This window comes from Enoplosus armatus, chromosome 20 (assembly GCF_043641665.1).
Source record: "Enoplosus armatus isolate fEnoArm2 chromosome 20, fEnoArm2.hap1, whole genome shotgun sequence".
Taxonomy (NCBI): Eukaryota; Metazoa; Chordata; class Actinopteri; order Centrarchiformes; family Enoplosidae; genus Enoplosus; species Enoplosus armatus.
Window position 1 is genome coordinate 19395028 of NC_092199.1, and position 25690 is coordinate 19420717.

A 25690-nucleotide genomic window follows, 5' to 3' on the forward strand; every position below is an offset into this window, starting at 1 on the left:
ATGATTTTTGAAGTGTAAACGGAATCGCCTGAAGTAAAAAGCTAATGTTGGGCTATAAACAAGTGGCCTAGTGAGTAGATGACTTCCTGTGTTCGCAATGAAGACGTTAACGCCTGCGTCAACCTCTGTAGTCTCATTTAGCCGCTTGTTAGCAACCTTTTTTAAGACACGTAAAAGCTTCAAAATTCACGAGTGGGGGGGGGTATCTACTGACGTATTTTATGTCGTCGAACAAAACGTTGAAATCTCTTAAGCTTGTGTTAACCACAGACCTTATTTCAGGCATCTAACCAAAAAACCCATCGACTTCGAGACGAGGGAACCGGAAGTGTTCTGAAACTCTGGAAAGAGCGACGGTCAACTCATCAGTGAAGGAGGTGGTCAGGAGCCTTGTTGTCTTCTGCTGGAAGTATTGGCCAGGGAGAATGGAGAGATAATCTATACAGCGGTTACTGCATGATGCCTCCTCAATTCTGAACTTTAAAACCTCAATGAGCATGCTACGTCTTCACGTGCGCAGAAGTGGTCGAACTCTGCAGGCTAACAACGGGTTAGCTAATAAGCATTAGTCCTTTTTAAACATGGAAACCTCTGTACCCAAAATAGTTCACGATATATCTGCACATTATGACCTGAAGACAGATTTGAACGTCTTTGTCTATCTTCTGGTGTCCAGGGAGCTCAGGCAGCCACCGCCTCTGTCCTTGGTTGCTACAGCAACGTGGCTCTCTCTGTCTGAATGGCTCCCGTCTTTCCCAAACACCACAGACCTCACTGAGATTTACTGCTAACCCTAATGCTGACCTCAAAGTTCAGTTCCTACGCTAGTGACCCCTGATTCTGACCCCAAGAGAATAGAAGCTAGAAAACTCCGTGACAGGAAGTGTAAAAATGCGAACTAATTTCCCGGGTTTTAGGATTCCTGCAGCACTCTATATGCAACGTTTTAACACTTAATTGATGGTTACCAGTCATGTGTGTTCATGCCTGCGTTCGTTTTTTGCCTGAAAAATGTATTGTCGGTGAGGTTTGGGGGTGTGTAGGAAAAAACGACGACAGTGTCTGGAACATCACTTACAGGTTTCTGAAAGGGACTTGCTGAAGCCTGGGTTTAGGTTTACCGCTGCTGCCATCTTGTCAGTGTTGGCTTTGGAGGCAGAGAACTTGGGCAAAGAGAGACGGGAGCCCTCTCCTTCTTGAAATCTGAGGGACCTGTCAGTCGAAGCGCTGCCAGCACACAGATGGTGTTATACCGACTGTATTTTTAAGCACTTTTAACACTGGCTTAAACATTCGAACATGGGTTCTGCCACTTGTGATAAGCGTAGCCAGGAGTTATCGCTCACAGGTAAGGTGGGGCCGTTTTGAATAGGTGCTCATCATTGCACGTGTAGTCCCAAATCTATGGGCTAGTATGGGCCTACTAAACCTACGAGTAGGTACAGGAGGCTATTATCTCCTTTGTTTCAGTGATATAACGGGGGCGAAAAAGTCCACGTAAGGAAGGTGGCTGGGGTCCAAATACCAGACTTTCACCCAGGAGACTGGGGTTCGTGTCCCATGTGAAACCAAAAGCCAGCGGTGACTCATTTTTAGTTGCATAAAGGTACATACATGAGTTACGCAAGCTGAAATGCAGTCAGTATTCTGATAATTCACGGCCCAGCTTCTCAGATGTGAGAATTTGCTTCTTTTCTCTTTGCTCCACCATTGCAAATTGAATATCTTCGAGCTGTTGGTTTGCCAAAACAGTTTCCAGTTTGGAAAACATCACCTTGGGATGCTGGATATGTTTTTTTTTTTTTTTTTTTTACTTTTTAAAACTGTTATTGCGCAGACTTAACAATTGACTGATCAACCGGAACGATAATGGCTGGATTAATCAATGATCATCATTAATTGCTGCCCTAAACAAAGTAGAGACCCGCCCTTTTTTAAACAATCACTCCATAATGCCAGAGATAACCACCTTAGTTCCTTCACAGCAATCAATGCAGCACTGAAGTTGATACAAGCCGTTTCCGCCGATGTATTACAGTCACAATCAATCCTGACTGTCAATCGTAACAGAGGCCGTTAATGTGTCTTGTTAATTGAGGGACTGGGACCAAAACCTTCTGTTTCTGTCACTGTTAGCAAACCCCATCCACTTCAGTTAAGTAAGCCAGCAACTACAGGTACCGTCAAAGGAGAATAATGCCGTGGATCTTGGGGTAGTAGGGTCTGTGAGAGATGGTGTCAAGCACAAAGCCAAACACAAGGCCTGGGATCTGGTACCCAGTACAAATCAGCGGTACGATGCCCTCAGTTTGCAGCATGTGTCGTTTTTATGCAGCCAGTAAAATGGAAGAACCGCAGCTGTGTCTGGGGCGTGTGAGCCAGAAACACCCCAGTTCTTAGCAGCAAAAGAACGTCTCCAAAAGTTTTATCTCTGCAGCTGCCAGCAGGAAAATCCAGAAGGGCATGTATCACAGTTTCACTCCTCCATGGCCTTCAAAGTAAAGCAGGCAGTATATGTTCGGTCCAAATTGAGTTAAAACCTGAATCTGACTCTTTTTTTTTCTGCTTTTTTTTACATTTGTTTTTGCATCTATCGGTGGATGGCTGCCTCTTCGGGTTTGGTGCGCATTGTGTTGCCTTGTTTTGGGCCGTGAACACCTGGGGAAACGACTCCCAGCGGATTCATTTTCTCATTTTTGTTGGACATTCTCCATCGAGGGTGCCCACACGTTTGTCCATGCGGCGAAGCGCCGGGGGAGAGGGGAAGCATGCCAGCGCTGGGACGTCTTTTGCGCGCCGTTGCCAGCTTACTAACTAGCTTAGCAGAGTGTCAGTAACTCTAACTCTAGTGGATATTATGCAATTTGGTGTGAAGAAACTACTTTTAGCTGGGTTTTTATTAATAGTTTATAGGACCCATGGCAAAACAGCGAAATATATATACTGTATATATAATGTGCTATAAAAATCCAAATAAAGTGTATTTTATTACCGTGAATATTATCCAAAGGCAGTGTCTGCATTTTTTTTTTTTTTTTTTTTTAGTTATTATGTATGACAATGATTTCTTGTGGTAAAAATCGTTTTGGGGGGGGGGGGGCTTTGACTGAGTGACAGGTGCCTCCTGAGCCAGCGCATGAAGACAGAGTAGTAATGGGACAGCATATTAGATGGGAAACCATTTGGTTTGGTTTGATTCAGTCTTCAGGGTCCAGATCTTTCACTTTGTCACACGGAGGCAAAATATGCCCTGGCACATTCACACACACACACACACACACACACACACACACACACACACACACACACACACACACTCGTGCAGCTTGGGCTATTAAAGAGAGGCACCAATAGGAGCTTGGCGAGAGATAATTGTCTCATAAGTCAGTAAGCACAGCTGTTGGCAAGGTCAAGTTTCATTTATGGATGCACGTCGCCACTCTCAGTTTTGTCTCTGTCTCCCCCCCCCCCCCCCCCCCCCAATCTGTCTTTCTTCTTCTTTCCCTCCCTTTTCCTCTCTATCTGAGCCTGTTCTGTACCTGTCCCGCTCCCTGTCACTCCCCACCATCCTTCACTTCTTCTCTCTTTCTGCTTGGTTGGGCTTCAGGATTGCTTGTGCCCTCCAATGAATATTAATGGAAGGGTTTGGATATTATATGAAAATGAACTGTTTATTTACAGAGTCTTTTTTTTTTTTTTTTGCTCTACGGGAGGTTGGCAGGGGCTCGCTGCCAGACTCTGTGAGGATGAAATAGGCTGGTGCTGTGCTAAATAGGATTCAGGTCAGTAAGAGGCTGTGGCCAAACCGGATCTGTCATACGGCTTTAGAGGGGCCCTCTCTTTTCAAAACAACACTACGGGAAAGCACGGTTTTCTTTTGGAACTGGGTGATGAACGGAGTTTGTCCCGAGTGCTTCTGGGTTGGTCTCAGTTGTATGTGGTTTTTAAGTATGTATTTATTAGTCAAGAGGCAGCGACCAGGCTTTAGACTTGATTGATTGTCAGCAGAGAAAGAGGTCAAAGTAGCAGTATGAAAAATGCTCTGTTACAGGTGTAAGTCCTGCCTTTAGCAAAAGTATTGGGAGTAAAATGTAATCCAAAGTAAAAGTACTTAGTTATTAGAGTATAGTTTAAAGACGGGACAAAGTATTAGGTATTAAGTAGGCACAGAGGGAAGGAAGCAGAACGGATGGCAGGAAATAGTTAGTAGGAAAGAGGTGAAGAAGGAAAAGGAATGGAAAGCAAAGACGGAGAGAAGGAAACACAAAAGGATAAGGATAGTGGACAGAATAAGTGAGGAAAAAGGAAGCGGGAAGGAGGGAAAGACAGAAAACAAAAGGGAAGAAGGTAACAGTGGAAAAATGTAGGTAAATAAAAAGGAAATCAAAAGAAATAGTAAGAAAGAAGGAAATGATAATGGAAGAAGGAAGGACGGAAGGAAATAAATACAAATGGCTAAAATGAAGGACAAAATGGAGGGAGGGAAGGATTTGGTAAAGGAATGATGCAAAGAAAGGTGACATCTGTGATGTATTTACGTCAACTGACAAAGACATGTCAGGTAATAGGAAGGATAGAAGGAAGCACAAAGGGGGTAATGTAAATAGGGAAAGAAAAATGAATGAATTAAGGAAAGGAAGGGGGGTTTTATTGATGTATTTACGGCATCCAAGAAATAAAGAGAGACGGCCAAAAAGAAGGAAGGTGGGAAAGGAAACAAGAAGGAACGAAATAAAGAAATATGGCACAAAGGGAAAGATTAAAAAGTAAGGAAATAAAAGATTCAGATGGAATGAAAGTAGGAAGCAAAAAACATGGAATGGAGGAAGAAGAAGAAAAAAACTCGGTAACGGCTGCAACTAGTAACTAAAGCTGTTGGATAATTTCACCCCTTTTCTGCCTCATCATTAGGGCGAGCTGACAAAGCTGCTGGCAGCAGAGGCGGCCGTACAAGTCTCTGCGAGGGATGGCACCGTGACAGGCTGATGGAAACACAAAGTACACATTTACATTGGGTCCGGCCGCCCTTCCTGGAAATATGTAGTTTGGAAAGAATTGACAAAGTGGAGCAGATTGTCGATGCTGAGCCCGGCCCGTCTCTGAGCGCGGAGACGTGTACAGCGAGCTGACGGATAACAATCCAAAACCTGGTGCGGCTGCAGGCCAGTATCTCCAGGTTTTAACGGCGTTTTACAACGGAGATGATTGATTTTTCTCATTGACTCTCTCATTGTTACTTGGCCATTGTTCTGTTGGGAAATTCCAATAGCCTCGCATTTAAGCAATTGATTAGATCACTGCCTGCACGGGGTGGGGGTGGGGGTGGGGGGGGGGTGGGGGGGCGTGGAATGAACACACCTGTGTGGAACTGATAGGGGCTGATGGTCGTGACCAATGACCTGGTGCCTTCACGGCCGCTACAGACTTATTTCTTGGCCATGCGTATGCGTAACTGTGGGCTTTCAAGAGCGCGTGTGCGGGACAAAGACTTGTATGTCCTGTCCTCATATCCACAACAATAAAGTCCTCTATGACTAAAGCTGACATTGACAGAAACACCCCACTTACACCTGTGTGTTAAAATGCGATCTGCATCCGGACACGTTATCCGGATAATAAACAATCCGACAGCGTCCGTAGACGCCATTGTTGTTGGTGTCAGTTACGCTGCCGACAGACGTCAATAAGGATCGGCGTCCGTCTTTCAAGTGCTCTTTTTTTTTTTTGTTGAAGCCGTTGACGCAAAATCGAAAGGCTAAAAAAAAATAAATTCCAGACTAAAAAAAGTTGGTCAATCGGGAGAAACAACTGAGAAGCCCTGAGATCCCGACAACCCAGCAGCACGGAGGTGTGTTCAGAGCTGTCGCTCCCTGTGCTCGTTTTTTTTTTTTTAACTTGAGACGTGTCCGTCCTGCACAAGGACCTGCGTCCCTCAGGCCCGCGTTCTTCATGTGGCGACTCGTCCTCAAGGGGCTCGCGGTTGTTTTCAACGTCGCCCGTTTCAGCCAGGTTTTTAATTGGTTCCCGTGTCCAGGGTAAAGGTCACATCGATGGGCCCACAAAGGCATCTAAAAATACACTGGAATCCCTTATCAGCAGGCCCACGCGCACTCTGCGGCCGCGGCGACAACACCTAGCGGCACGTTTTACTGTAAACGAAGAGAGATGCTGCTTGTAAAACGGAAGGTTAACACAAGGCGGGCACAAAAAAAAAAAAACCATTCCGCTAAATTCTGCAGATTGTCATTAAGGATCACCGGTGAAAACTGTAAAAAAATAATAAAATAATATGCAGATTCCATTTGGGATTGCTTATAAGTATGCAGCATCCGCTCGTCTTCTACCCCACTACCTTTTTTTTTTATTGCACTCTGCCTATATCTAAACAGCTCAGGGACCCCATGAAATGGCGAGCCATCAACCCCTCCTCCCCGTATCCCACGTCCCTTCTGGATTTTTCCCCTCCTATAGATTGGAGGCATTTCCTTTCTGCTGATGTCAGGAAGAAGTGTGTTTTCAGGGGGCCAGAGCCAGACATGAGTGAGAAATGGGGGCAGCGCTTCTTCTGCTGCTTCTTTCTCTCTCTCTCTCTCTCTCTCTCTCTCTCTCTCTCTCTCTCTCTCTCTCTCTCTCTCTCTCTCTCTCTCTCTCTCTCTCTCTCTCTCTCTCTCTCTTTTCTGATGAGCCACAGGAAGTGATTATGTCTCATCTTTTGGCTACCAGCTTACTACCACTTCCTACCCAGCAATGACAGAAGCTTACATGAGTATATGGCGTCCGCAGTGTGCCACCGCAATGACTGCAGAACAGCCACTCGGTGCTCCTGTGCTGCCTTGTGTTTAACTGTTAGGTTGCACGCTGCCCATCCATCTTTTTAAAGTAAAGAGATAACGGTAACATGTAAATATTAAAGCAAATAAGTTGTGAAATAGAACATACACAGCAGATTCATATAAATAAGTGACAGAAAAGCCTTTTCAAAAGTCGCTTTGTGATTCCATATTAACGTTCAAGTATCCATTGATAATTTAAATACAAATTATCAAGCTATTTTCAAAATTTCCCTTAATTTTTTTTTTTTTTTTTTTTTTACTGATCTTGACTTTTATTAATTTATGTATTCACTTAAGAATAATTTACCAAAAAATATTACAAAAAACATAAATTGGTATTTTTAATAAAATAAAAAAAACCCCGGCATCATTGAAATGCTATAATTATTCATTTCTTAATAGCTTGTTTAAAAAAAAAAAAAAAAAAGAATTCTATTATTCATTAAATGTAATTATTTATCACACATTGGCACACTGCAGACTCCACAGATTTAAGCCCCACATCTTCAAACAGACATCCCGTTTGTTTTTTTGTCATACTGTATATTGCATTCATTTTCTTTCCCATTCGCTACATCTTGCATAAACGGGTAATTTATATGTTTTCACATATTTCAATTTTGCATATTTAGTCGTAATTAGCGCCGGCGTTTCGGCTGCTGCCACCGCTCCGTTTCCCTGCTTTCCCACAGGGATCACGAAAGGTTCTATTTACCTCACACAATTTATCATTGTACTATCTCAGCAGCGATTTGTCTAAAAACTGATGGCGATAAAATTGTTTCGCGCTCACTCTAATTAGACTGAAATAACTGGGAGAGTGGGCATATCAATCCAAAAAGGAGTTTTATTCCTTTTCTTTTTTTCTTCTTTTTTTTTTGCCAGGGAAAGCAGCTGTCTTATTATAGACTGCTGCAGTGCACATGTGCCGAGTATGAGTAAGAGAGAGAGAGAGAGAGAGAGCACTGTATCTGTATTGTTGTCAGCAGCTTGTAAGAGGATCATGTCCACGGGCCTCCAAATCTCCTTTATATTATTACTTACAGTAGCTAGAATCCCAAGGGCTCTCACTTACACACACACACACACTGCCACCCCTACATGCACAAACCCACACAAACACCGAAATCACACCGTACGCCATTGTTCTCTCTGACCGCTCCATTCTTTTTCCTGCCGCTGAGCTCCTATCTCATAAAACGCCATGAAAGAGCTCCGCGGCCGACGAAGCGGTACACCGTCGTCACAGCGTGTTGGCTATTCAGCGGTAAGGTCAGCCGTATGGAAATGTGACCTGTAACTGTGTCGCATAGTAAAATATGCCTAAATATGTCGTCATGCTGGGTTTAGTATGGCTGCCACGGTGTTACAGAAGGAAAAAAAAAAAAAAAGGTAGTGTTTGAAGCTTGGTGATGTAGAGACGACGGCTACCGAATCGCACGGTGGAATCGCGCTTTTCAACCTTCGCGGTCCCCCAAAGCGCTTTACAGCTGAGTCTCATTCAGCCATTCACTCGCACACATTCACGCACCGATGGCGGCCGAGCCGCCGTGCGAGGTGCTGAACTTAGGGTTCAGTGTCTCGCTCAAGGACACGTAACATACTTAATGTACATCAGACAGGTGTGTGTACAGATCTTTTTTTTTTTTCAGGTAACGCGTAGTGTAAGAAATGACCATTTGAAGTCATTCCAGCACAGTTACGACACCGTGTAATGCTCTGGGGGGGGGGGGGGGGTTGGGATATGACTCATTTCGACCGCGCGTATGTTGCAGTCGTGTACTTTCCTCTCGCATTGTGAGACGCATGAAGCACAAATCTGCGCTGCCGCTGCCGAAAGACACCAAAGACGACAAAGAAGGCCGTTTAGCTAATTTTGCTGACTGCTGGTCTGGTCAGGAACGCTCAGAATCAGAATCAGAAATACTTTATTGATCCCCGGGGGGAAATTGTACAGTACCGGTGCTCCCATTCAAGAGTAGAAAAATAGCATAATTTAGAACTAAAGGTATGTACAAAATATAAAAATAAGAAATCCCCCCCCTCCTCCCGCGGATTCCTCTGGAGTGCTGCGTACAGCCATGCAATTACCTCCAAACCGCGGGCCGGCTGCTCCATTAAACCTCAGTGTTTCATTTTCCATTCTACGCTTTCTCAACACGGACGGTGTGTCGGGTGTCACCGTGGATGTAACGGCGTTTTGAAGGAGCTGGTCTGAGTGGTGGGAGGTCATGTGATGAGTCACGCAACAAATTGCTTTTTTCTGTGAAGTAATTAGTGAGGGAATTGAATTACCTTTTTGAATCAGCAATAGGTAATGAATCATTTATTCCATTTTTTTCCAAGGAACACGGTTTTGGCAGGGTTTATATAGAGTTGGATTTTGTTTGTTCCCTTTTTTGGGGTCAGCAATACGAGGTGGTTTGCGATTGGTCAACTGCACGAAATTCTCACCAGAGTCGAACTCCTCCCCCATCTACCGGATCTTTTTTTTTTTTTTGCCGTGTGTGACTGAGCCGTGACTCAAGCATTTCACGGTGTTTTCCTCCGGGTTGGATTTAGTTAGTTCAAAATCCACTCTAGCGCTTTGCAGGAGAAGATAGATACTCCTTCCTGAGTGCAGGTGTTAAATAAAGTCGAAACACTTTGCCTGGGCAGAAAGAAAAAGGCAGGCAGCCTCCCTCTCATGGTTTGGATAGTCAGACTCACTGACTCACTGCTGCTGCTGCTTGGTTGGCCAATGCACTGATTTAGGCGCACTCCAATCCAAGGTGGGCTTTACTTCAAGTTCATTTATCATCAAAAAAAGGGAGAAACAATTCATCATTTTGAAAAATGAGTCGACAGACAGGTTTTTTTTTTTGGTCTCGGTAGGCCAACTGCCGCCACCCCCCCCCCCCCCCCCCACCACCACTTCAGCTCGTGGCAGCGGATATTGCCCTCAGAGAAAATAGCCTTTTCTGGGCCATGTCCAGCCAGCCCACCCCTCTGAAATTGAACCTGCTCTCCAGCGTTACTGCAGCAGGGCTGTTTTGGAGGGGATAGGAGAGGGGGAGGAGGGTTTGTTCGGCCACCTCAACTTCCATTAAAGACAAGCGAGCAGGGCAACCTCTAGACCGTCGATTAAGCGCCGCTTTGCGCTTTCTCGGTGAATGAACAGGAAAGAAAAAAGAAAAAAAAAAAGTTGAGGTGTAAAAAGCAATATCCCGAAGGCTCGGCGGGTAATTCTTGGTCACAACTCTTTCTCTATTCCGAGACCTTTGCTTAGTCACCTCAATTACACCGTGCCACCCTGCTCTAATCTGGGGCTTTCTTCCACAGCTCAAACAACATGACAGAATGCATTTCCATACCAACGCCTAGGGAGTCATCGCATCACAGGGGAGTTTGCTTATATGTGTGTGTGTGTGTGTGTGTGGGTGCGCTGTTGGACCGAAACGAAAGGTTGAATTGGAGGCCTGTTTGCTCAGAGGCCGTCTCCAAGGAGTCTATTTGCCGAGGCCTCCTTGCTGAGAAGGTTAGCAGGGCGTCTGGAAATGATGAGGGTGGTTTTTTTTTAAAAAAAGGGTGTGAACACGGCGGGACGGCGTTTTTCTTCTTTCTTGTCCGAATCTCAGATCCCAGTGATTGATGCCCCTGCTCCTTGTGTTTCTTCTCTCCACCTCACAGCACAGCCGAATCCGCCGAAAATTCACGAAGGATGGTGGGCGTACAAGGAGGTGGTGCAGGGGAGCTTTGTTCCAGGTAAGCCTCGAAACGGTACTCTAGCACTTTTGATGCATGGAAGTTTCCCACAGACTGCCGATTTTCCTGCATACACTTCAACCACACCTTGATCCTGGAGTCATGTTGCACATTTAAGACAACAGTCGTGCTGCAGTAGTTTTCTTTTATTTTCTCATTCCGGAAACGCCTCTCCGGCCTTCACGCGGATGACGCTTTCGCACAGACTGATTGGCTGCAGCTCAGCGGTATCCGTCCACCTTTTCCATCGTGTCGTATATCTGCTTGTCAGGCCAATTATTTCCCAGAGATTGTGTTTTTCTGCTGAGCTGAGGGGCTTTTGATAAAGCTGCAGGTGGCTCTATGCGTGTCTCTATGTGAGGTATTGTCGCTGCTTTGCGAGGACCAAACGTCTGCCGCGCGGTTAGAACAATTAGGGAAACGCAAACAGAGGAAGCATCAAGGTCGACTGTACTTTTAAGGTTAAAGGCGAGGAAGGGAATTTCTTGTGCAAGTCTGTGTAAGTTTCCACTAGGTTTTGAAGCTGGAGTGCCAGTTTCACTACAGAGAAGACAGGGGAAGTTCAGCTGTGCGTCTCTGAATTCCCTGGGTCATGTAACACTACTGTATGTGATTATTCATTCACTCTGGCTGTTTCCATTGCACTCGCATTTTGCATTTTATCATGTCATAAGACTTCCTATTTTGCCGAGAATTTCCGGCGTGTCCGTTCAGGTTTTTGTGTGTGCAAATTGAAAATGCTCATAAAAACAAATGTGTGTGTGTGAGTGAGACGCACTTCCTTGCATTTTTGTTTTGTTTGCATCCAGTGGCAATGTTCAGTGGAAATAAATGTAGAGCGTCTGAGTTTGCGTCCCATTACAGCCTTACAATTAATGACCGTGATCACCATCTTTCCCCAACCTTAGACCAGAGCATTGTCTTTAGTTGGCTGATCTTAACCGTACCGTGGTTGTCACGTGCAGATGTTTCATACAGCAATGGCATTGGGCTCACTGGACGTAATCAGGGGCTTCGCAGAATCGGCCAATAGCAGCATTCTCGTAGGACAGGATGCTTGCTTCTTTCGTCACTGTAGATCAGGGGTGCCCAATACATAGCAAGCTACCGAGTTGCCTAGTTAGCCTCCGATTTATTTCTTCTGAACTTAAGACACTACAAGCTGACATTCAGCTTCAGTCCAGGGCTCATGGACAGTTCTGGAACTTACTCACAGAGGAAAAGTACCCCAACATGAGGAAATGTGCTACCTCCTTGACTGCATTATTCGGCTCCACTTATTTATGCGAGTCAGCCTTTTACCACATGAAGATTATTAAGTCCAAATACCGTTCCACCTTGACTGATGATCATTTGGAGGTGTGCTACTGTCCGGACTATGCATCCCTGGCTGATTCCATTCAGCCCAAGTCATTGTAAAATGTACAGAGTTATATTGTGCACTATGGGTTCATGCAGTTATGCGAGGTACACCAACATCTATTGTACATATAAAGAATACCCAATATATTTATCAATAAATATATGTTTTGCATTTTTATAGTAGGTCGATCATTTTGACTTGGTCATTTTATAAGTAGCTCGCATGCTGAAAAAGTGTGTGCACCCCCGCTGTAGATCATCAAAAACATGCATGAGTGTCTTTTGAAATCACTCAAAATCCAAACAAGAGGCAAAACGGTTCACACTCAGATAAAACATTTAAAACATTCTGGAGTTCTCTGTCGTTGTGTATTTGTTAATGGCACATATATTTCGGCTAAAGCATCAGCGAAAGGCAGCACTTCTGTTCTCTTTGGACATGTTGACATGTTTGTGTGAACATACAAGTTACAGTACATTGAACCCCCCCCCCCCCCCACAATCCAAATTTGGGCAAAGGGCTGCAGCAACAACGTGGGGGTGAGAAATCAGGCGAGACCTTTCAATTACCTTTCAACACGCCAATCTTAGGTCTTAATACCTTCTTAACGGAGCACTCGTTTTCATAATCCCCCACCAAGACGCACACCAGAAGAGCGAATTCAGCCGGTAGAGATATATATATATGTGTATATATATATGTATATATATATGTATATGTATGTATATATATATGTATGTCTGTTTCGCAAGGCAAACACGAAGGCTTTCCCAGCATGCCCAGGCATACGTATCGGTGCCTGTTTGTCCTTCCCTCTGGCACCAACCGCTTATATCTCGGCTACCTCCTCCAGCAGTCCTCCACGGCGCGCTTGCTTTTGCTAACCACCGCTGACAACAGCTGGAGCAGTTAAACACTGTTCACGATCCTCCTGTGCGGGGGGGGCCGTGCAGAGAATTCCCAGCCCTAGTTTACCTTGTTCTGCGGGCGGCTAGGGTTTCATAGCTGGGGCCGTCTTAAGAGAGAGGAAGGTTTTGTCACTGCAAATGAAGTCCCACTTTAATGATGCGGAGAGAAACTTGGACAGTGCTTGGACAGTGAGTGGTGATCAGACTTCACTGACAGTAGAGCAGTGGAATTTAAATCACATGGTATATGCACATAGGGGCACATCATTCAAAAATCATAATCGCACAGAGCAGTAATCCATTACAGCGAGCATTGTATAACTCTTCCCATTTCACGTATTGCTTATTAGAAATGATCAGTGTAATAACTCGGGAGACGGCTGTCGGGTCTAGTTTTTTTTTAATATTTTATCATCTGGGGTTCTTTGGGGGAAAAAAAACAAAAAACAGTTGCGACTTTGAATGGCAGCCAAAATAACACTGGAGAAATGGAAATGGAAACGATTCTTCTCCCTCACTGGGAAAAGCAATAATATCGCTGTGAGGCTCCACGGCGCTCTACCTCTCACCTGTTAATGGCCCATTTCTCTTCCCTGGAAACGTCTCGCAGTGGAGGTCAAAACCTGTGTGTGTGTGTGTGTGTGTGTGTGGTGGCAGTCCGGCATCTTAGAACATTTTGCTCCCCAAGGTAAGCAAAGCTTGGAGTATTGTTGGAATATTGCTCATCCTTTCTCAACTCTCTCTCAATTAGCTTTAAATTTGGTAAAGGTCAGCTGTAGCTCTTAAGTCCTGTGCGCCATTTTCCCTTCGGCTCTCGCCTCCTCTTCCTCAGCCGTGTCTTAATGTTAACTTTGACGGTAAGGGTTAAAATGTACACTGTCTCTCGCTGTTGTGCTTCTTCCTACAGCGCAAACATGTCTGGCTGAACCACTCATCCCAGCAATGTTCACTCCGGTGTCGTTTCCAGGCACGCGCGTGTGTGTGATTTATTTAACTAACGCGCTCATTAGTTTCTGTGTGGTGTTTTGCTCTTGTAATTCAACTGAACTTTCATTCCCACTGCTGCGCGGATACACAAAGACATGATCTAATTTTCCCCCAAACTTACGACTTGAGCGCGCGCTGTGTTGTAAAAGTCTATTCAGCGTATTATAATGTCAAAAAGACCAAAAGTAGAAAAGGCAGAGACCCGGCGTTCGAGCCAGCTAATTAGCTGCCACTCTAATGCTGGAGAGTTATTTAATGGGACAATTTCACCAACACCGAGTAGTTTTTGAGCATGTTCATTCTCGAGATGATAATGACACTGCGGCGCTGTCTGTATGCGCAAAACTGAAAATTGCAGTGTTTTAAAAACAAGTGCATCTTATTCGTAATGGTACTTTGAGACTGCACATGTCTGGCGTGCATTATGGCAGCTGCTGTGGTTCAACACTGCATACAATGTCCACACAAATATTCATATTCAAGCTGAGGTTCAAGAGTCTTCCTGCCACAATCAATCCATCCATACAAACTATGCTTTACTTTGATGCAGGCTGCATAGCTCAAAACTGAGCTATTAAGTGAATGAAAAAAAATTTTTTTACAATTTTTTTATTACTAAACATGTTATGAGGCCAACTTTTGTAGCTGGTTGAACCGTGGAGTGAGAGCTTAATGGGCTGCACAGAAGTCGCGAGGAAGAGACGTAAGAGTCTGAACTGGAATTTCCAAACTACATCTCTCGTATCTCTTATATCTGTTACAAGGACAAAGGTAATCATGGTGGCTGACCTGGGTGTTTTTTATTGCTATCAATAAGGAAAACTCTCGTTGCTATGTTATTAAGGGTATTTAGCCACTTTGCGATTGCTCCTCTGTGGTCGTTGTTGTCTGAATGTGTGTAGCGGGGGCCTCATGTGATGGGGCTGGGCAGGGGCGAGATTGATTTACAGACGGAGGGGGCTCCGAGTGCCTCAGGCTGTGTGCATGCGCTTCTCTTAAAGAAGTGATGTTGTCACATTTATGAATGTTTGGGAGGAGTGGGTCTGACTGTATTTAGATGAGAGCGTACCAGGGAGGGCTGCTGATGTGGTTTTATACCTTTTTGTTTTGATGGGAATTATAAAATGACAGTTAAATCTGGATTCAGAGTCTCTCAGGACTGATGCCTTGAGTCCAAGTCTCTTCAAAAATGTCCCAAAATGACGGTTGTCTTTGTTTTTGAAGGCACATTTTTTTTTTTTTGATGAGTGGTTGTCGTCAGCAATAATCTCAGAGACGAATGCATCGTGTTTTCTGTGACTGCCTCGCAGTTAAAACCATCCCGTGTTTGAACTAGCAGCAGCAGTAGGAAATGTTGGATTAGCATTCGCAGTAGCTTCGCACAGCTCTGATAGGGCTGTAGGAGAGTGGACGGTAAACTGTGAGGCGGATATCAATTTGATAAAATTATAAACAAAAAGGCCGGATTGCTGATTTCCGACACGGGAATGGCAGACTCCGCCACCAGCTATGAAGACCACGTCATAGAGAGGTAATTACAGAATGTAAATGCATTGAATGGCTATTGCTTCTTGATCTTGGAAACGGCAGTTGCCGAAAACAATTTTGACTCAAGGTACTTACTTACTCGCTTGTTCCGGAGCTTTTGACCGTACCACAGCATACTCCTCATTAGCACAAGGAGTTTATTTAGTTGTCTTGGAACCATTATTCTTCCTATAGAGGCAGAGCGCAACGCGTCATACCATGAAAACCCACCGGAGGGTGAAACAAACGCTGTCGAAACGCTAAGAAAATGTCTGTGGCTAGCTAAAAACATTCGATTTTAGCATTATTTTAACGCACTATGTCTACCTGAGAGGAAAAGGTATATTGACAAACTCAATATTGCCCATCTATCTCGGTGTCCCTTCTCAAGCTACTGTAGTTAGCTAAGGCACATCAGAATCAGAAATACTTTATATTATACAACACTTGCAAACAAGTTGCATACTGTCAAAATGCTTTAGCTTAGCGACAACAACTCCATCTGCGGAGCAAATTAGTAAGTAGACCTTGAGTTAAGATTGTTCCCCCCTGGGTTGACGTGACCTGCTGCCATCAGTGGTATAGTACATACAGCCCTGCTATCTTCCTCTCGCTGCCAACTCCCTCTTCCCTCACGGCCGCCGTGTGCCAACAGAACTTAGGGTTTGGCTACACTTGCCCCTCCGTGTGTGGTCATAATCCTGCTGCTGCTAGGGGAGATGTAACGGGGCGTCACTGCGGGGGGGGGGGGGGGGAGCCACGGAGCGGGCAACTGCCGGGCAGAGAGCTACGAGAGTGCTCTGAGAGACTGACGCAGGGATGCTTTTATGGAGCTAATGGCGTAACAGTGAAATCGCTCTGGCTTTCCAACACACACACACGCACGTACGTACACACACACACACACACACACACACACACTGTAGCCATTATAGCCACAGCCCTCCATTTGATAAGATTTGTCCCAGGGATCCATATTAAAAAGAATTTGTTGTTGTTCATTTCGGATTAAAATGTTTTAACTCCCCACTTGTGCTGTGTGTGTGTGTGTGTGTGTGTGTGTGTGTGTGTAATTCTATTAGTCTATTGTTACACATCCAATAATTGGACTAATTTCTACCAAGTGAAAGCTTTTTCATGAGAATTTACAAGTGCATGCAGTTCAGTTAAAGGGCCTCTTCGCCCAAATGACGACATAAGCCAATGTTGTTGTTGTTGTTGTTGTTTACTCTGTAGCTGTATCCAGGGATGCACGGTTTGCCGTTTTGGTTTTATGCTGCGATACTGTATCTGCCTCCGTGAGGCCTGTCACATGAGTGAAAACGTTTTTTTTTCTTTTCTTTGCATTTTAGCCTTTATTGACAGCAGACAGACGGGAAACATGGGGAGTGAGTGGGAGGTGTCAAACAAAATAATGTCGCTGCCACCACATGATATGAGTCCCTTCGCCACTCTGTCCACCAGGACGCCTGTTTGACACTGTTTGACTTAAGAGCTGTGACGCTTTAATGTGAATGAATTTGGAGATTGAATAGGTTACGAAATAATCTGTTCACATTCTTTTTTTTTTTTCATGTATTTGTTGTATTTTTATAAGAGGTGTGCTTTTCAGTTGAGTAGTTGCTAGGAAACTTCTCACCTGCCGACAGATGCCTGTAGGTTACAGTGACTTCTTCCCCCGTGACTGCCTCCCCAGAAGTTTGATTTAGCAAGACGTTTTCAGGCGCCGAACATCATGTCGAAACCATTCCCCCCTTGTTTCTGTCACAGCACAGCTTTGATATGGCACGCCGTCGCTCATTAATATGTGTTTGTTAATATTGTTTCATGTCCTTTTTAATATGCCCGCTGACACAGCTACATTTTCTTCTTCTTGTTTTTCCTCTGCGGATTTCTGACAGCGGAACTGAGCTGTCGGTGTGAAGTTTTTTCCCCCTTTTTTTTTTTTTTTTTTTTGCCCTTTTTGGCTTTTATTTTTGAGGGAAAACAAACACAGGACTTTGACACAGGAGACCAGGGTTCGGGCGTAAACCTAATTTACGCAACCAACGTACTTATTTTAACTCGAATCGTTATCTTTTCCTCAACCTAACCAAGTAGCTTTGGTGCCTAAACAAACAAAAGAAATTTGTTCTGACATTGGCTATTTATTATAGCCAACTTGACCGCGGAAAAACGTTAAAGGGGATTAGGATACTCAGGGTTATCCAACGGACACGTGATCAGTAGTTTGTACAGGGAATGAGGCGTGTGGATTGACGGCACTCTTTCCGGAAAGACACCTAACTGTTGATGGGTATCTTGCATGGCTGGATAGCCCGAGAGGTGAGTCTTGGACTTGGAGCCTGGTTTAAATGGGAGGAAATCTGTCGGCACAAGTGTCGAGAAATGTGCTGCAGTGCTCCAGTTGGGATTATAGTTTTTTCCGCTGGTAACATGGCATGGAGGACGGCTCTTGATCTCGAATGTGCCAGCATCCGATCTAATCACCAGACCTTATCACACATCTCTACATCCCCACCCCCCACCCCCACCCCTGTCGGAGCCTTTTGTCACAGCTTCTCATCACCAGAATTTGATTTTAATCCTGTGTTTTCCACTCCACACACTCTTGTTAGACACTTTTGTTTCCAGCAATCAAACAAGCGCCTGCTATTTGTCTAGCAGGCTTGTGAGCTGATTAACAATTTTCTGTCTTCTTTTTTTTTTTTTTTTTTTTTACATCCTCACTGAGACAAGAACCAAGCACCTATTATAGAATTTGGTCGTTGCGAATCAGTCGTTAAAAAGTCCAAAAAGCAGTGTTGTGAAAAATCCCCTTAAATGTTTCTTTTTTTTCTTTCTTTTTTTTAGTGAACGCACCAGCTAAGCCCCTCTCTGAATCAATGGAGGAGGCTAATTGGCAGGTACTTTGTATGTGTCTGCCAGGTAGCGAGCTCTTCTTCAGGTGAAAATCGTTGATCGAAAACCAATTAAAGGCACAGACACCACCGACAGGGCCGCGCGCCATTTGTTGCCAGCGAGGTTTATGGGAAGAAAATGGATATCCAATAGCACATTGACATCTTGCTGAGAGTGCCCGAGCCAGCCCCTGCACTGGAGGTGAAAATAAGGCTTTGAAGCTACTGCGGCGCGGGGGCAGGTGGGATGAGAAGAGCGTGCTGTAATCATGCCCCCGTTCGCACCGGCCATTAACAGTATCCCTTCCTAATGCACTTTCAATGGAAGTGAAGGGGGGACAAAATCCACTGCCCTTGTTTTGCGTAAAAAATTGCATTTTAATGTTAACCCTCAAGCAAATATTAGACAAATCACGTGGATATCTCCCAAAGTCATAATCCTTTAATATAAAATCTCCTCTTTGTGTTTCCCTGTTGCGCTGCAGTGGAGGGATGGTGACAAAAAAAAGGTCATTTTGTGCTAGAAGAGTGTAACTTTTTGAAGATATCTGCCTGATTTGACTAATTTGGACGGCTGAAGCCTCATTAGGGCCGCGCACCGTTTGCCGACCAGCAGGGTTTATGGGAAGATAATGGATATCCAACAGCACGTTGCCATCTTGCTTTGAGTGTAGCCAAGCCAGCCCCCGCCACTGGAGGTGGAAAATAAGGCTGTGGAGTAGGGGTAGGAGTGGTGATGAAAAGAGGCCTCCCAGTGGTGGGATCAGTGCCTACAGAGTGCAGGAGATGGTTTCTGGCAGCCAACAGTACACACCAGAGGCTGTTTGATGGGCGTTGAGCATCCAGCTAAACAGATTTGGGCCCCAGTGGAGATGACAGTTGCGGGAGAGATTTCTCCCACCTATCAAGGTGAAATATTACCTTTTGCACTGATATGCTGCAGAACTATTTTCCCACTTTGTGAAAATCATCTTCCTGGATATTGTGGGTACGGGAGCTTTTTTTTTTTTTCCTGTGTGCAGACATTTTCTATATATCAACTAAAACACTCGCACAGCTCCCCTGAAAGCCGGACTGAAATGATCTTCCCCCAAATAATCCGTACAGTTCTGTTGTTGTGCTCCAGACGACAACAACAACAACAACAACGTTTCAAAGTTTTCTTCACCTCACATATTGCAGGACCATCTTTCGTCGTTTGAGTTCTTCAAATCTTATGAACCAAGCAGTAAGGCTCATGGAAACCAGGTGTGGAAAGCAATGTCTTTTTTCATCTTAGAAAATGAATTAAGACACATAAAAAGGAGAATCATTTAAATTAAAAACTAGGACCAATGAAGCAAACAGCAACTCAGGCCTGAACTAAACACAAGTGACATGACAAATGACACAAAAGGAGGGGAAACACAGACAGATCGATGTCTGCCATACTGTCTCCAGAGCTCTTTTTATTTGTTGTCGGCCATTTTTTTTCTAATTGCATATTTTGCAAAATGTGCGCTCTTTTGTAATTAATTCTGCCAAGCCTGTGCTGAGGGAGGTGCTTGTAAATATATGTGTGTGGAAGGCTCTGGGAGGTTGCAACCGTGCCCGCATATAGAAAAGAAATCCAGTTTGAACACAGGGCCTGGTGGTCCGCTATGCCCCCCGGCCCAGCGTGCCTGCGTTGGACAGTTTTACGGCATAGAATTTACACCCAATGCCAATGTTCAGCGCCAATGCAGGAAGTAATAAGGCAAATAGTGAAGGCGCGGCAGCCAGGGTGGTGCGCGAGCATGCGCAGGCACGATGGACTTGAATTGAGGTTTTCGGTGTCTCCTTCGCCTGGTCAGCAATACTTGGATCAATAGGATCAGAACTCTGAAGAGAGAAACCCAAATTCATTTCGTTACTCATGATGATTCACAAATGTTCAACTCAGGAGCCTATCTGCACATTGAAACACAGTCATTCTCCCTGTTCGTACTGGCCATTAACAGTATCCCTTCCTAATGCGCTTTCAATGGAAGTGAAAATCCACAGTTCTTGTTTTGCGTAAAAAAGAAATGCATTTTAAAGTTAAACCTGAAGCAAATATTAGACAAATCAAGCGGATATCTCCCAAAGTCATAACCCTTTAGTATAAAATCCCCTCTTTGTGTTTCCCTGTTGAGCTGCAGTGGAGGGACGGTGACAAAAAGGAGGTCATTTTGTGCTAAAAAAAAAAAAAAAAGAGTGTAACTTTTTGAAGATCTCTGCTTGATTTGACTAATTTGGACAGCTGAAGCCTCATTAGCCTCAGATAAACTTTGGAATACATCTTCTTTTTGCTCCGAGCTAGGGCCGTGGGTTTCGTCCCCCATCGCTTACGCTGAAAGTGCTTTAGGGAGGGATCTTTTAATGGGGCAGGATAAACACAGGAGGAGTGATTAAAGCAAGTGAAACCTGTTTCAGTGTTCGCATCATAGGCGGCGCCACGGGCCCCGGATGTTTTCACTGTTGTGTGTGCACAAAACCCCCGTCGTAGCTGCGTGGAAACCAAATGTGTTTGAAAGAAAACGGTCGGAGTGAAACGCTGACGCTGTGCTTTGCTCACTTCCCCCGTGGCCAGCTTTTTCTGTCCTGCAGTCAGAGACCACCAGCATGAAGCAAGTAAAGTGGACACGACATGAGACGGCCACAGGCTTCAAATAGCGGAAATAGCACCCCCCCCCCCCCCCCCCCCCTGCATGTTCCAGTCCTTCCAGTGCATGATGGACACTTCTCTTGTCTCAAACAGGATCCCCCTCCCCTAGAACTGGTGTCCCGGGTGTCTCCTCGCGCTGTTGCTTTCTGTCTCACTGCGTGTGCGCGTATGATGGAGTTCACTTTCAACCGGGAAGCGTGTTTCTGCAAAACCAAAAAAAAAAACCCCTTTGTGGTGCTACTGCTCACTGTCAGAGAGGACCGGAGGAACGCTGGAGCTGCTCAGCAGGCCTGCACGCAACACACTCCGTCATCTGTTCACACACACACACACACACACACACACACACACACACACACACACACACACACACTGTGGGGGAAAAAAAATACCCAACAATTTGAACAGAGAGAACATGTGGGGCTGCTGTTAGGGCAGTGTTTACATTTTTGGTAACCGTCTGTCAATTTCTAACATGATATTGGGGAAAATCCTACACACACACACACACACACACACACACACACATATATACATGCACAAAGGCACACACGTGTACACATAGTGACAGCTGTGGGTATTAAGTGGGAGTGTGATGGATGGGGTTCAGACAGGATGGCCCTCATAACCTCCCCTTTATTTACCCTCCACTGACTGACAGCAGGGAGGGGGAGGGGGGCAGATGAGAAGAGGAGAGGAGGAAGAAGAGATGAAGTAGGGGATGAAAATAAAAACGGATGAAATGAGGGCATGAGAGGAGGGAAGAGGAGGGGAAAAAACAGATAAAATGAGGAGATGAAGAGCACAATAGGAGAGGAAATGTAAGCAAAGGGAGCAAGTGAAGGGAAGAACAGAGGTAAGGACGTAAGCGGAAATGACAGCAGGGAAGGAGAAGAGGGGGGGAGGAGGAGGAGGAGGAGAGGGAAGATGAAAGAGGGAGAGGGGAGATGGTAGATGGGTTGAAGAGGAGGTTCGCGAGTCCGAGTCAGACCAAGCGAGGAGATGAAAGCAGAGTCAGACGGGTGGAGGGCTGAATTGAGTTGAGGGATGAATAGAGTTGAAGGTTGCATGGGAGGGGTGGGGGGGAAAAAAAAAAAAAAAAGAAGACGAAAACTGTGAAGTGAAAAGTATTCCTTATGGTTGACAGTAACCCCGTGATGATGGGTGCAGACGCCTCCCTCACCTCCCCCCCGTTTTTTTTTTTTTTCTTCAATCCTTCAATTCCACAGGTCAACGTGAATCTGTGGCTGGCTGTCAATCACCCAGCCTCCGACTTACACTTCCCCTCCGCACTCCGCCTTCTTTTTTTGATCTGCGCCGATCACTTAAGATATGCTCAGCCGAAAAACTGGCTGCCCGGGCTGCTCCGCGCCTTCGCTCTCCGTTCCTCATTTAAATCGAATCTGCCTTTTGTCCGATCTCTCTCTCTCTCTCTGCTCTTTCTCTGTCAGTTCCTTGATGTTTTATTTCTTTATTTTCTGCTTCTCCGGACGATCCGTCGCCGTGGCTTTCAGATATGGGCTGAACGTCAGCTCCCTGCACCCGGCTAATTAACGGGCAAGCTGTTCGCGGCTCGCTGACGGCGTTTGATCGCGCGGGTGTGTTTGAATGGCTGACCACAGCAACTCGACGCGCAGCGTTTCTTTTTTTCTGCTTGTTTGGTTTTAATGGGTTAGGGTTAGGGTCTATTTGCGTTCTCGGGGGGCCACCGTACTGTCATGAGAATCACAACTCAACTGAACGTGGAACTCTTCTATTGATGTAACTATTTCCTATACAAAGTAAATCTCATCCAAAGTGGGAAATGCGACCCATTAAAAAAGACCCGCATGTTCACATTCGGTGGTAAATTGCAGAGCACCTTTCCTCCCTCCTCTGTTAGTGAATCATCTGTCAGTTATTTTCTCGAAATAATAGCTTACTCTCTAAAACGTCTGACAGTGGTAAAAAAAAAAAAAAATCATTTAAAAAAAAATCATCACAAATTCCAACAGCTCGAGGTGGCGTCTTCATGTCATTTCAAGACGTTTTTCTGAAGATCAACTTCGTCGGTTAATCCGTGAACCGGTTTAGTTAATAAATCTATGCATGCGAATGCGTATCCCTCACCGCCAGTTCCGTGCGAAGATAGTCTCGTAAACATTTCCACGTGTTGCGTTTTAAAAATGGTTTCATTGTTAAAGTGGTTATTTGGACAATTTAGTGTTGCGTTTCCATACGTTTGTAGGACAGAAAACGATGCAGCAGAGGCTGAATGATATGGGTCAAGCTCCAAAAACACTGGGTCCTACATTTCCCACAATGCCAACCAGTAGCATCTTTTCGTCAGACCACTGCTGCCTAATGAATGCCCTGGTCGGGCCGAGTCCCCCCTTTTTACCCATGCAGTGTCTGCGCAGGCTGTGTTCAGAGGGACCATTCGCGCCCCCTCATTCATTTCAATGAGACCAGCGTGTTGAAGCAACAGGAGACCGCAATGCAACGCAACGCCATGGCCGATCAAAGTGCACACTCCTGATGGATTATTCCCGATGATTTAGAGCTGTAAAATCCTGTCTCATAGTATTTCAGACCAAACTGTGCAGTGTTTTAGCGTCTTTGTTGGCGAGAAAAAGGAAATGGCCGCCGTGACCAGCTTGAAAAGCAAAAATGATGGAAGGTGATCAAGTAAGTGGCTGTGGAGCCCTGACAACACTCACTGCGACAGACACACACACACACACACACACTTTCTCACCTACAGACGAGGCACACTGAGCACATTACGTAATCTAATTCAGACGGCAGACACAAATGCATTCAGATTTATTTGGATAATTACTCATATGTGGCTACAACGCTGATTAATATGTATAGCCCGCGCTTGTTGTTCATCATAAGTGTGAATTTGAGCTGCCCATCACATTCTCTTTCCAAATGGGGGGAAAATAAATAAATGTTAGCCCCTGTTAGCCTCCCTGCGGGCTAGCTGTGATTCAGCATTCAGTAGAATGCGAGTCGAAGCTGTGTGTGTCTCCCCAAGACAAATATCCTACCGGAGAGAGGATCCTGCCGATGGCCTGCGTTCTATCTCGCCCCCGTGGACGTCTTCGCCAAATAGCATTTCCTTTCACCGACACTGATAGTGCGCGCCGAGGGGGGTTACAAATAGCGATACAGGTCAAATAATCTGTCACGGTCCGAGCCCGGTGCGGGACAGAAGAAGAAGATGACGAAGGAAAGCACACGATTCCAATCGGGCTCCCCTCACCTGCCCGCCCTGTTTATTATTACACGTTGTTATACGCTGCTCTGTCAGCGGATGAGTTGTGTGCTTAGCTTCTCGGGGTGGCATTTACGAGAATTAGCATACTGTGTGTGTGTGTGTGTGTGTGTGTGTGTGTGTGTGTGTGTGTGTGTGTACCTACAGTACAGCGAGTTGCCGATGCTCGCACTCGCACAGCCTTCCCTGTTTTTTTTTATTCACATCGCCTTTGCGAATTGCGGCGCGCTAAACTCCTCACGTACGCCACCCCCCCCCCCCCCCCCCCCCCAGAGGGAAACGAGTAGAGATCGGATTGCTTACAGATGCCGCGAGGTGCTTTTATGATTCGCCTCCGCTGCTTCGTATCACTTGCTTGGTAATGTGGGGAGAAGGGGAAGGGGAAGAAACCCCCCCCCCCTCCACAAAACAATAAAGTACATGTCACGTTTTTTTTTTTTTTAGATTGATATTGTTTTCCTGGCTTTGGTTGGAGATTTTTCAACAATAGGCCAAACCCCGCAGCCGAGAGGCAGGTGAATAAAACAATCACAGCGGAGTGACTCACTGTTGATAAAACACGTTTTTTTTTTTGTTTTTGTCTTCGAGGATCTGCAGAGGAATGTCAGCAGAATGCAAAAGCCGAGCATTATATCACGGGTCTTGTGTTGTGGCTGCCTGTCGCGCTCGGAGAGATGTGAAGATTAAGCCGCATCCTCGGGCCTCTCTGCATTCTCTCCGTTCTTTTTGCTTATGGAGGCAGAATAGCAGCTTGCATAGTAAGTGTGAGGCGGCTGGCGGGAAAAGGGGGAGAGAGAGAGAGAGAGAGAGAGGGAGGGTGTCTGAAGACATTATGCAGAGTGGACCGCCAGACGCTGATGGCTTCAAACTCAGACGAATCAATGTTGGTCAAACGCACAACACAGACTCCTAGAGCTGCTGTGCATGCTGCAGGAGTGCTGCACTGAATTCACTGTCAACCAAACCCAGTAGACAGAAATGTCATCATTTGCAAGTCAAAAGGCACACTCTAGAGCAGTGGGTACTGACCTGGGGGTACCGACACCCCCCCCCCCCCCCCCTTTGATTTAATTAATTTCTGTGTACAAATAAATTTAAGGTTTATTTTATTAGTGTATGTCTGGACTGAAGATTAAAACGTATGTATGGCAGTGAAATTAAAGGATTAATTCTATGTGGATGGTGGGGGTGGGGGGGGGGCAATGGGGGTCGTCTGTGTACATAGACCCCTTAAAACCATGAGACGTCTGCTTAAGGCCCCTCTTCTTCACAAGGCAAAGATTACAGGAAAAATTCAATCTAATTTGGTGTAGCAGATGTGTGTTTCTCTTTTGAATCATCTAGTGACCCCTTCAGATTCGTTTTCTGCTCTAGAGGTGATTCTTTCAACCGGGTTTAAAGTAGACGTTATATTATATTATATTATATATGAACTGTTGTTTCATCTGGATTTAACGGGGTGCTTCCACACCCAGCCTTGTTTGATTCGGTTCGCCCGAGC

At 45.3% G+C, this 25690-nt stretch overlaps 1 protein-coding gene across 1 annotated transcript in view; it reads left to right on the top strand.

Annotated features, from left to right (window-relative positions):
- Positions 1–25690, top strand: part of ca10a (carbonic anhydrase Xa) — a 203410-nt gene that overhangs the window by 13610 nt on the left and 164110 nt on the right. The window contains exon 2 of the mRNA XM_070927353.1: positions 10503–10577. Within this exon, the coding sequence (XP_070783454.1) occupies positions 10503–10577 (75 nt within the window). The remainder of the gene's footprint in view (positions 1–10502; positions 10578–25690) is intronic.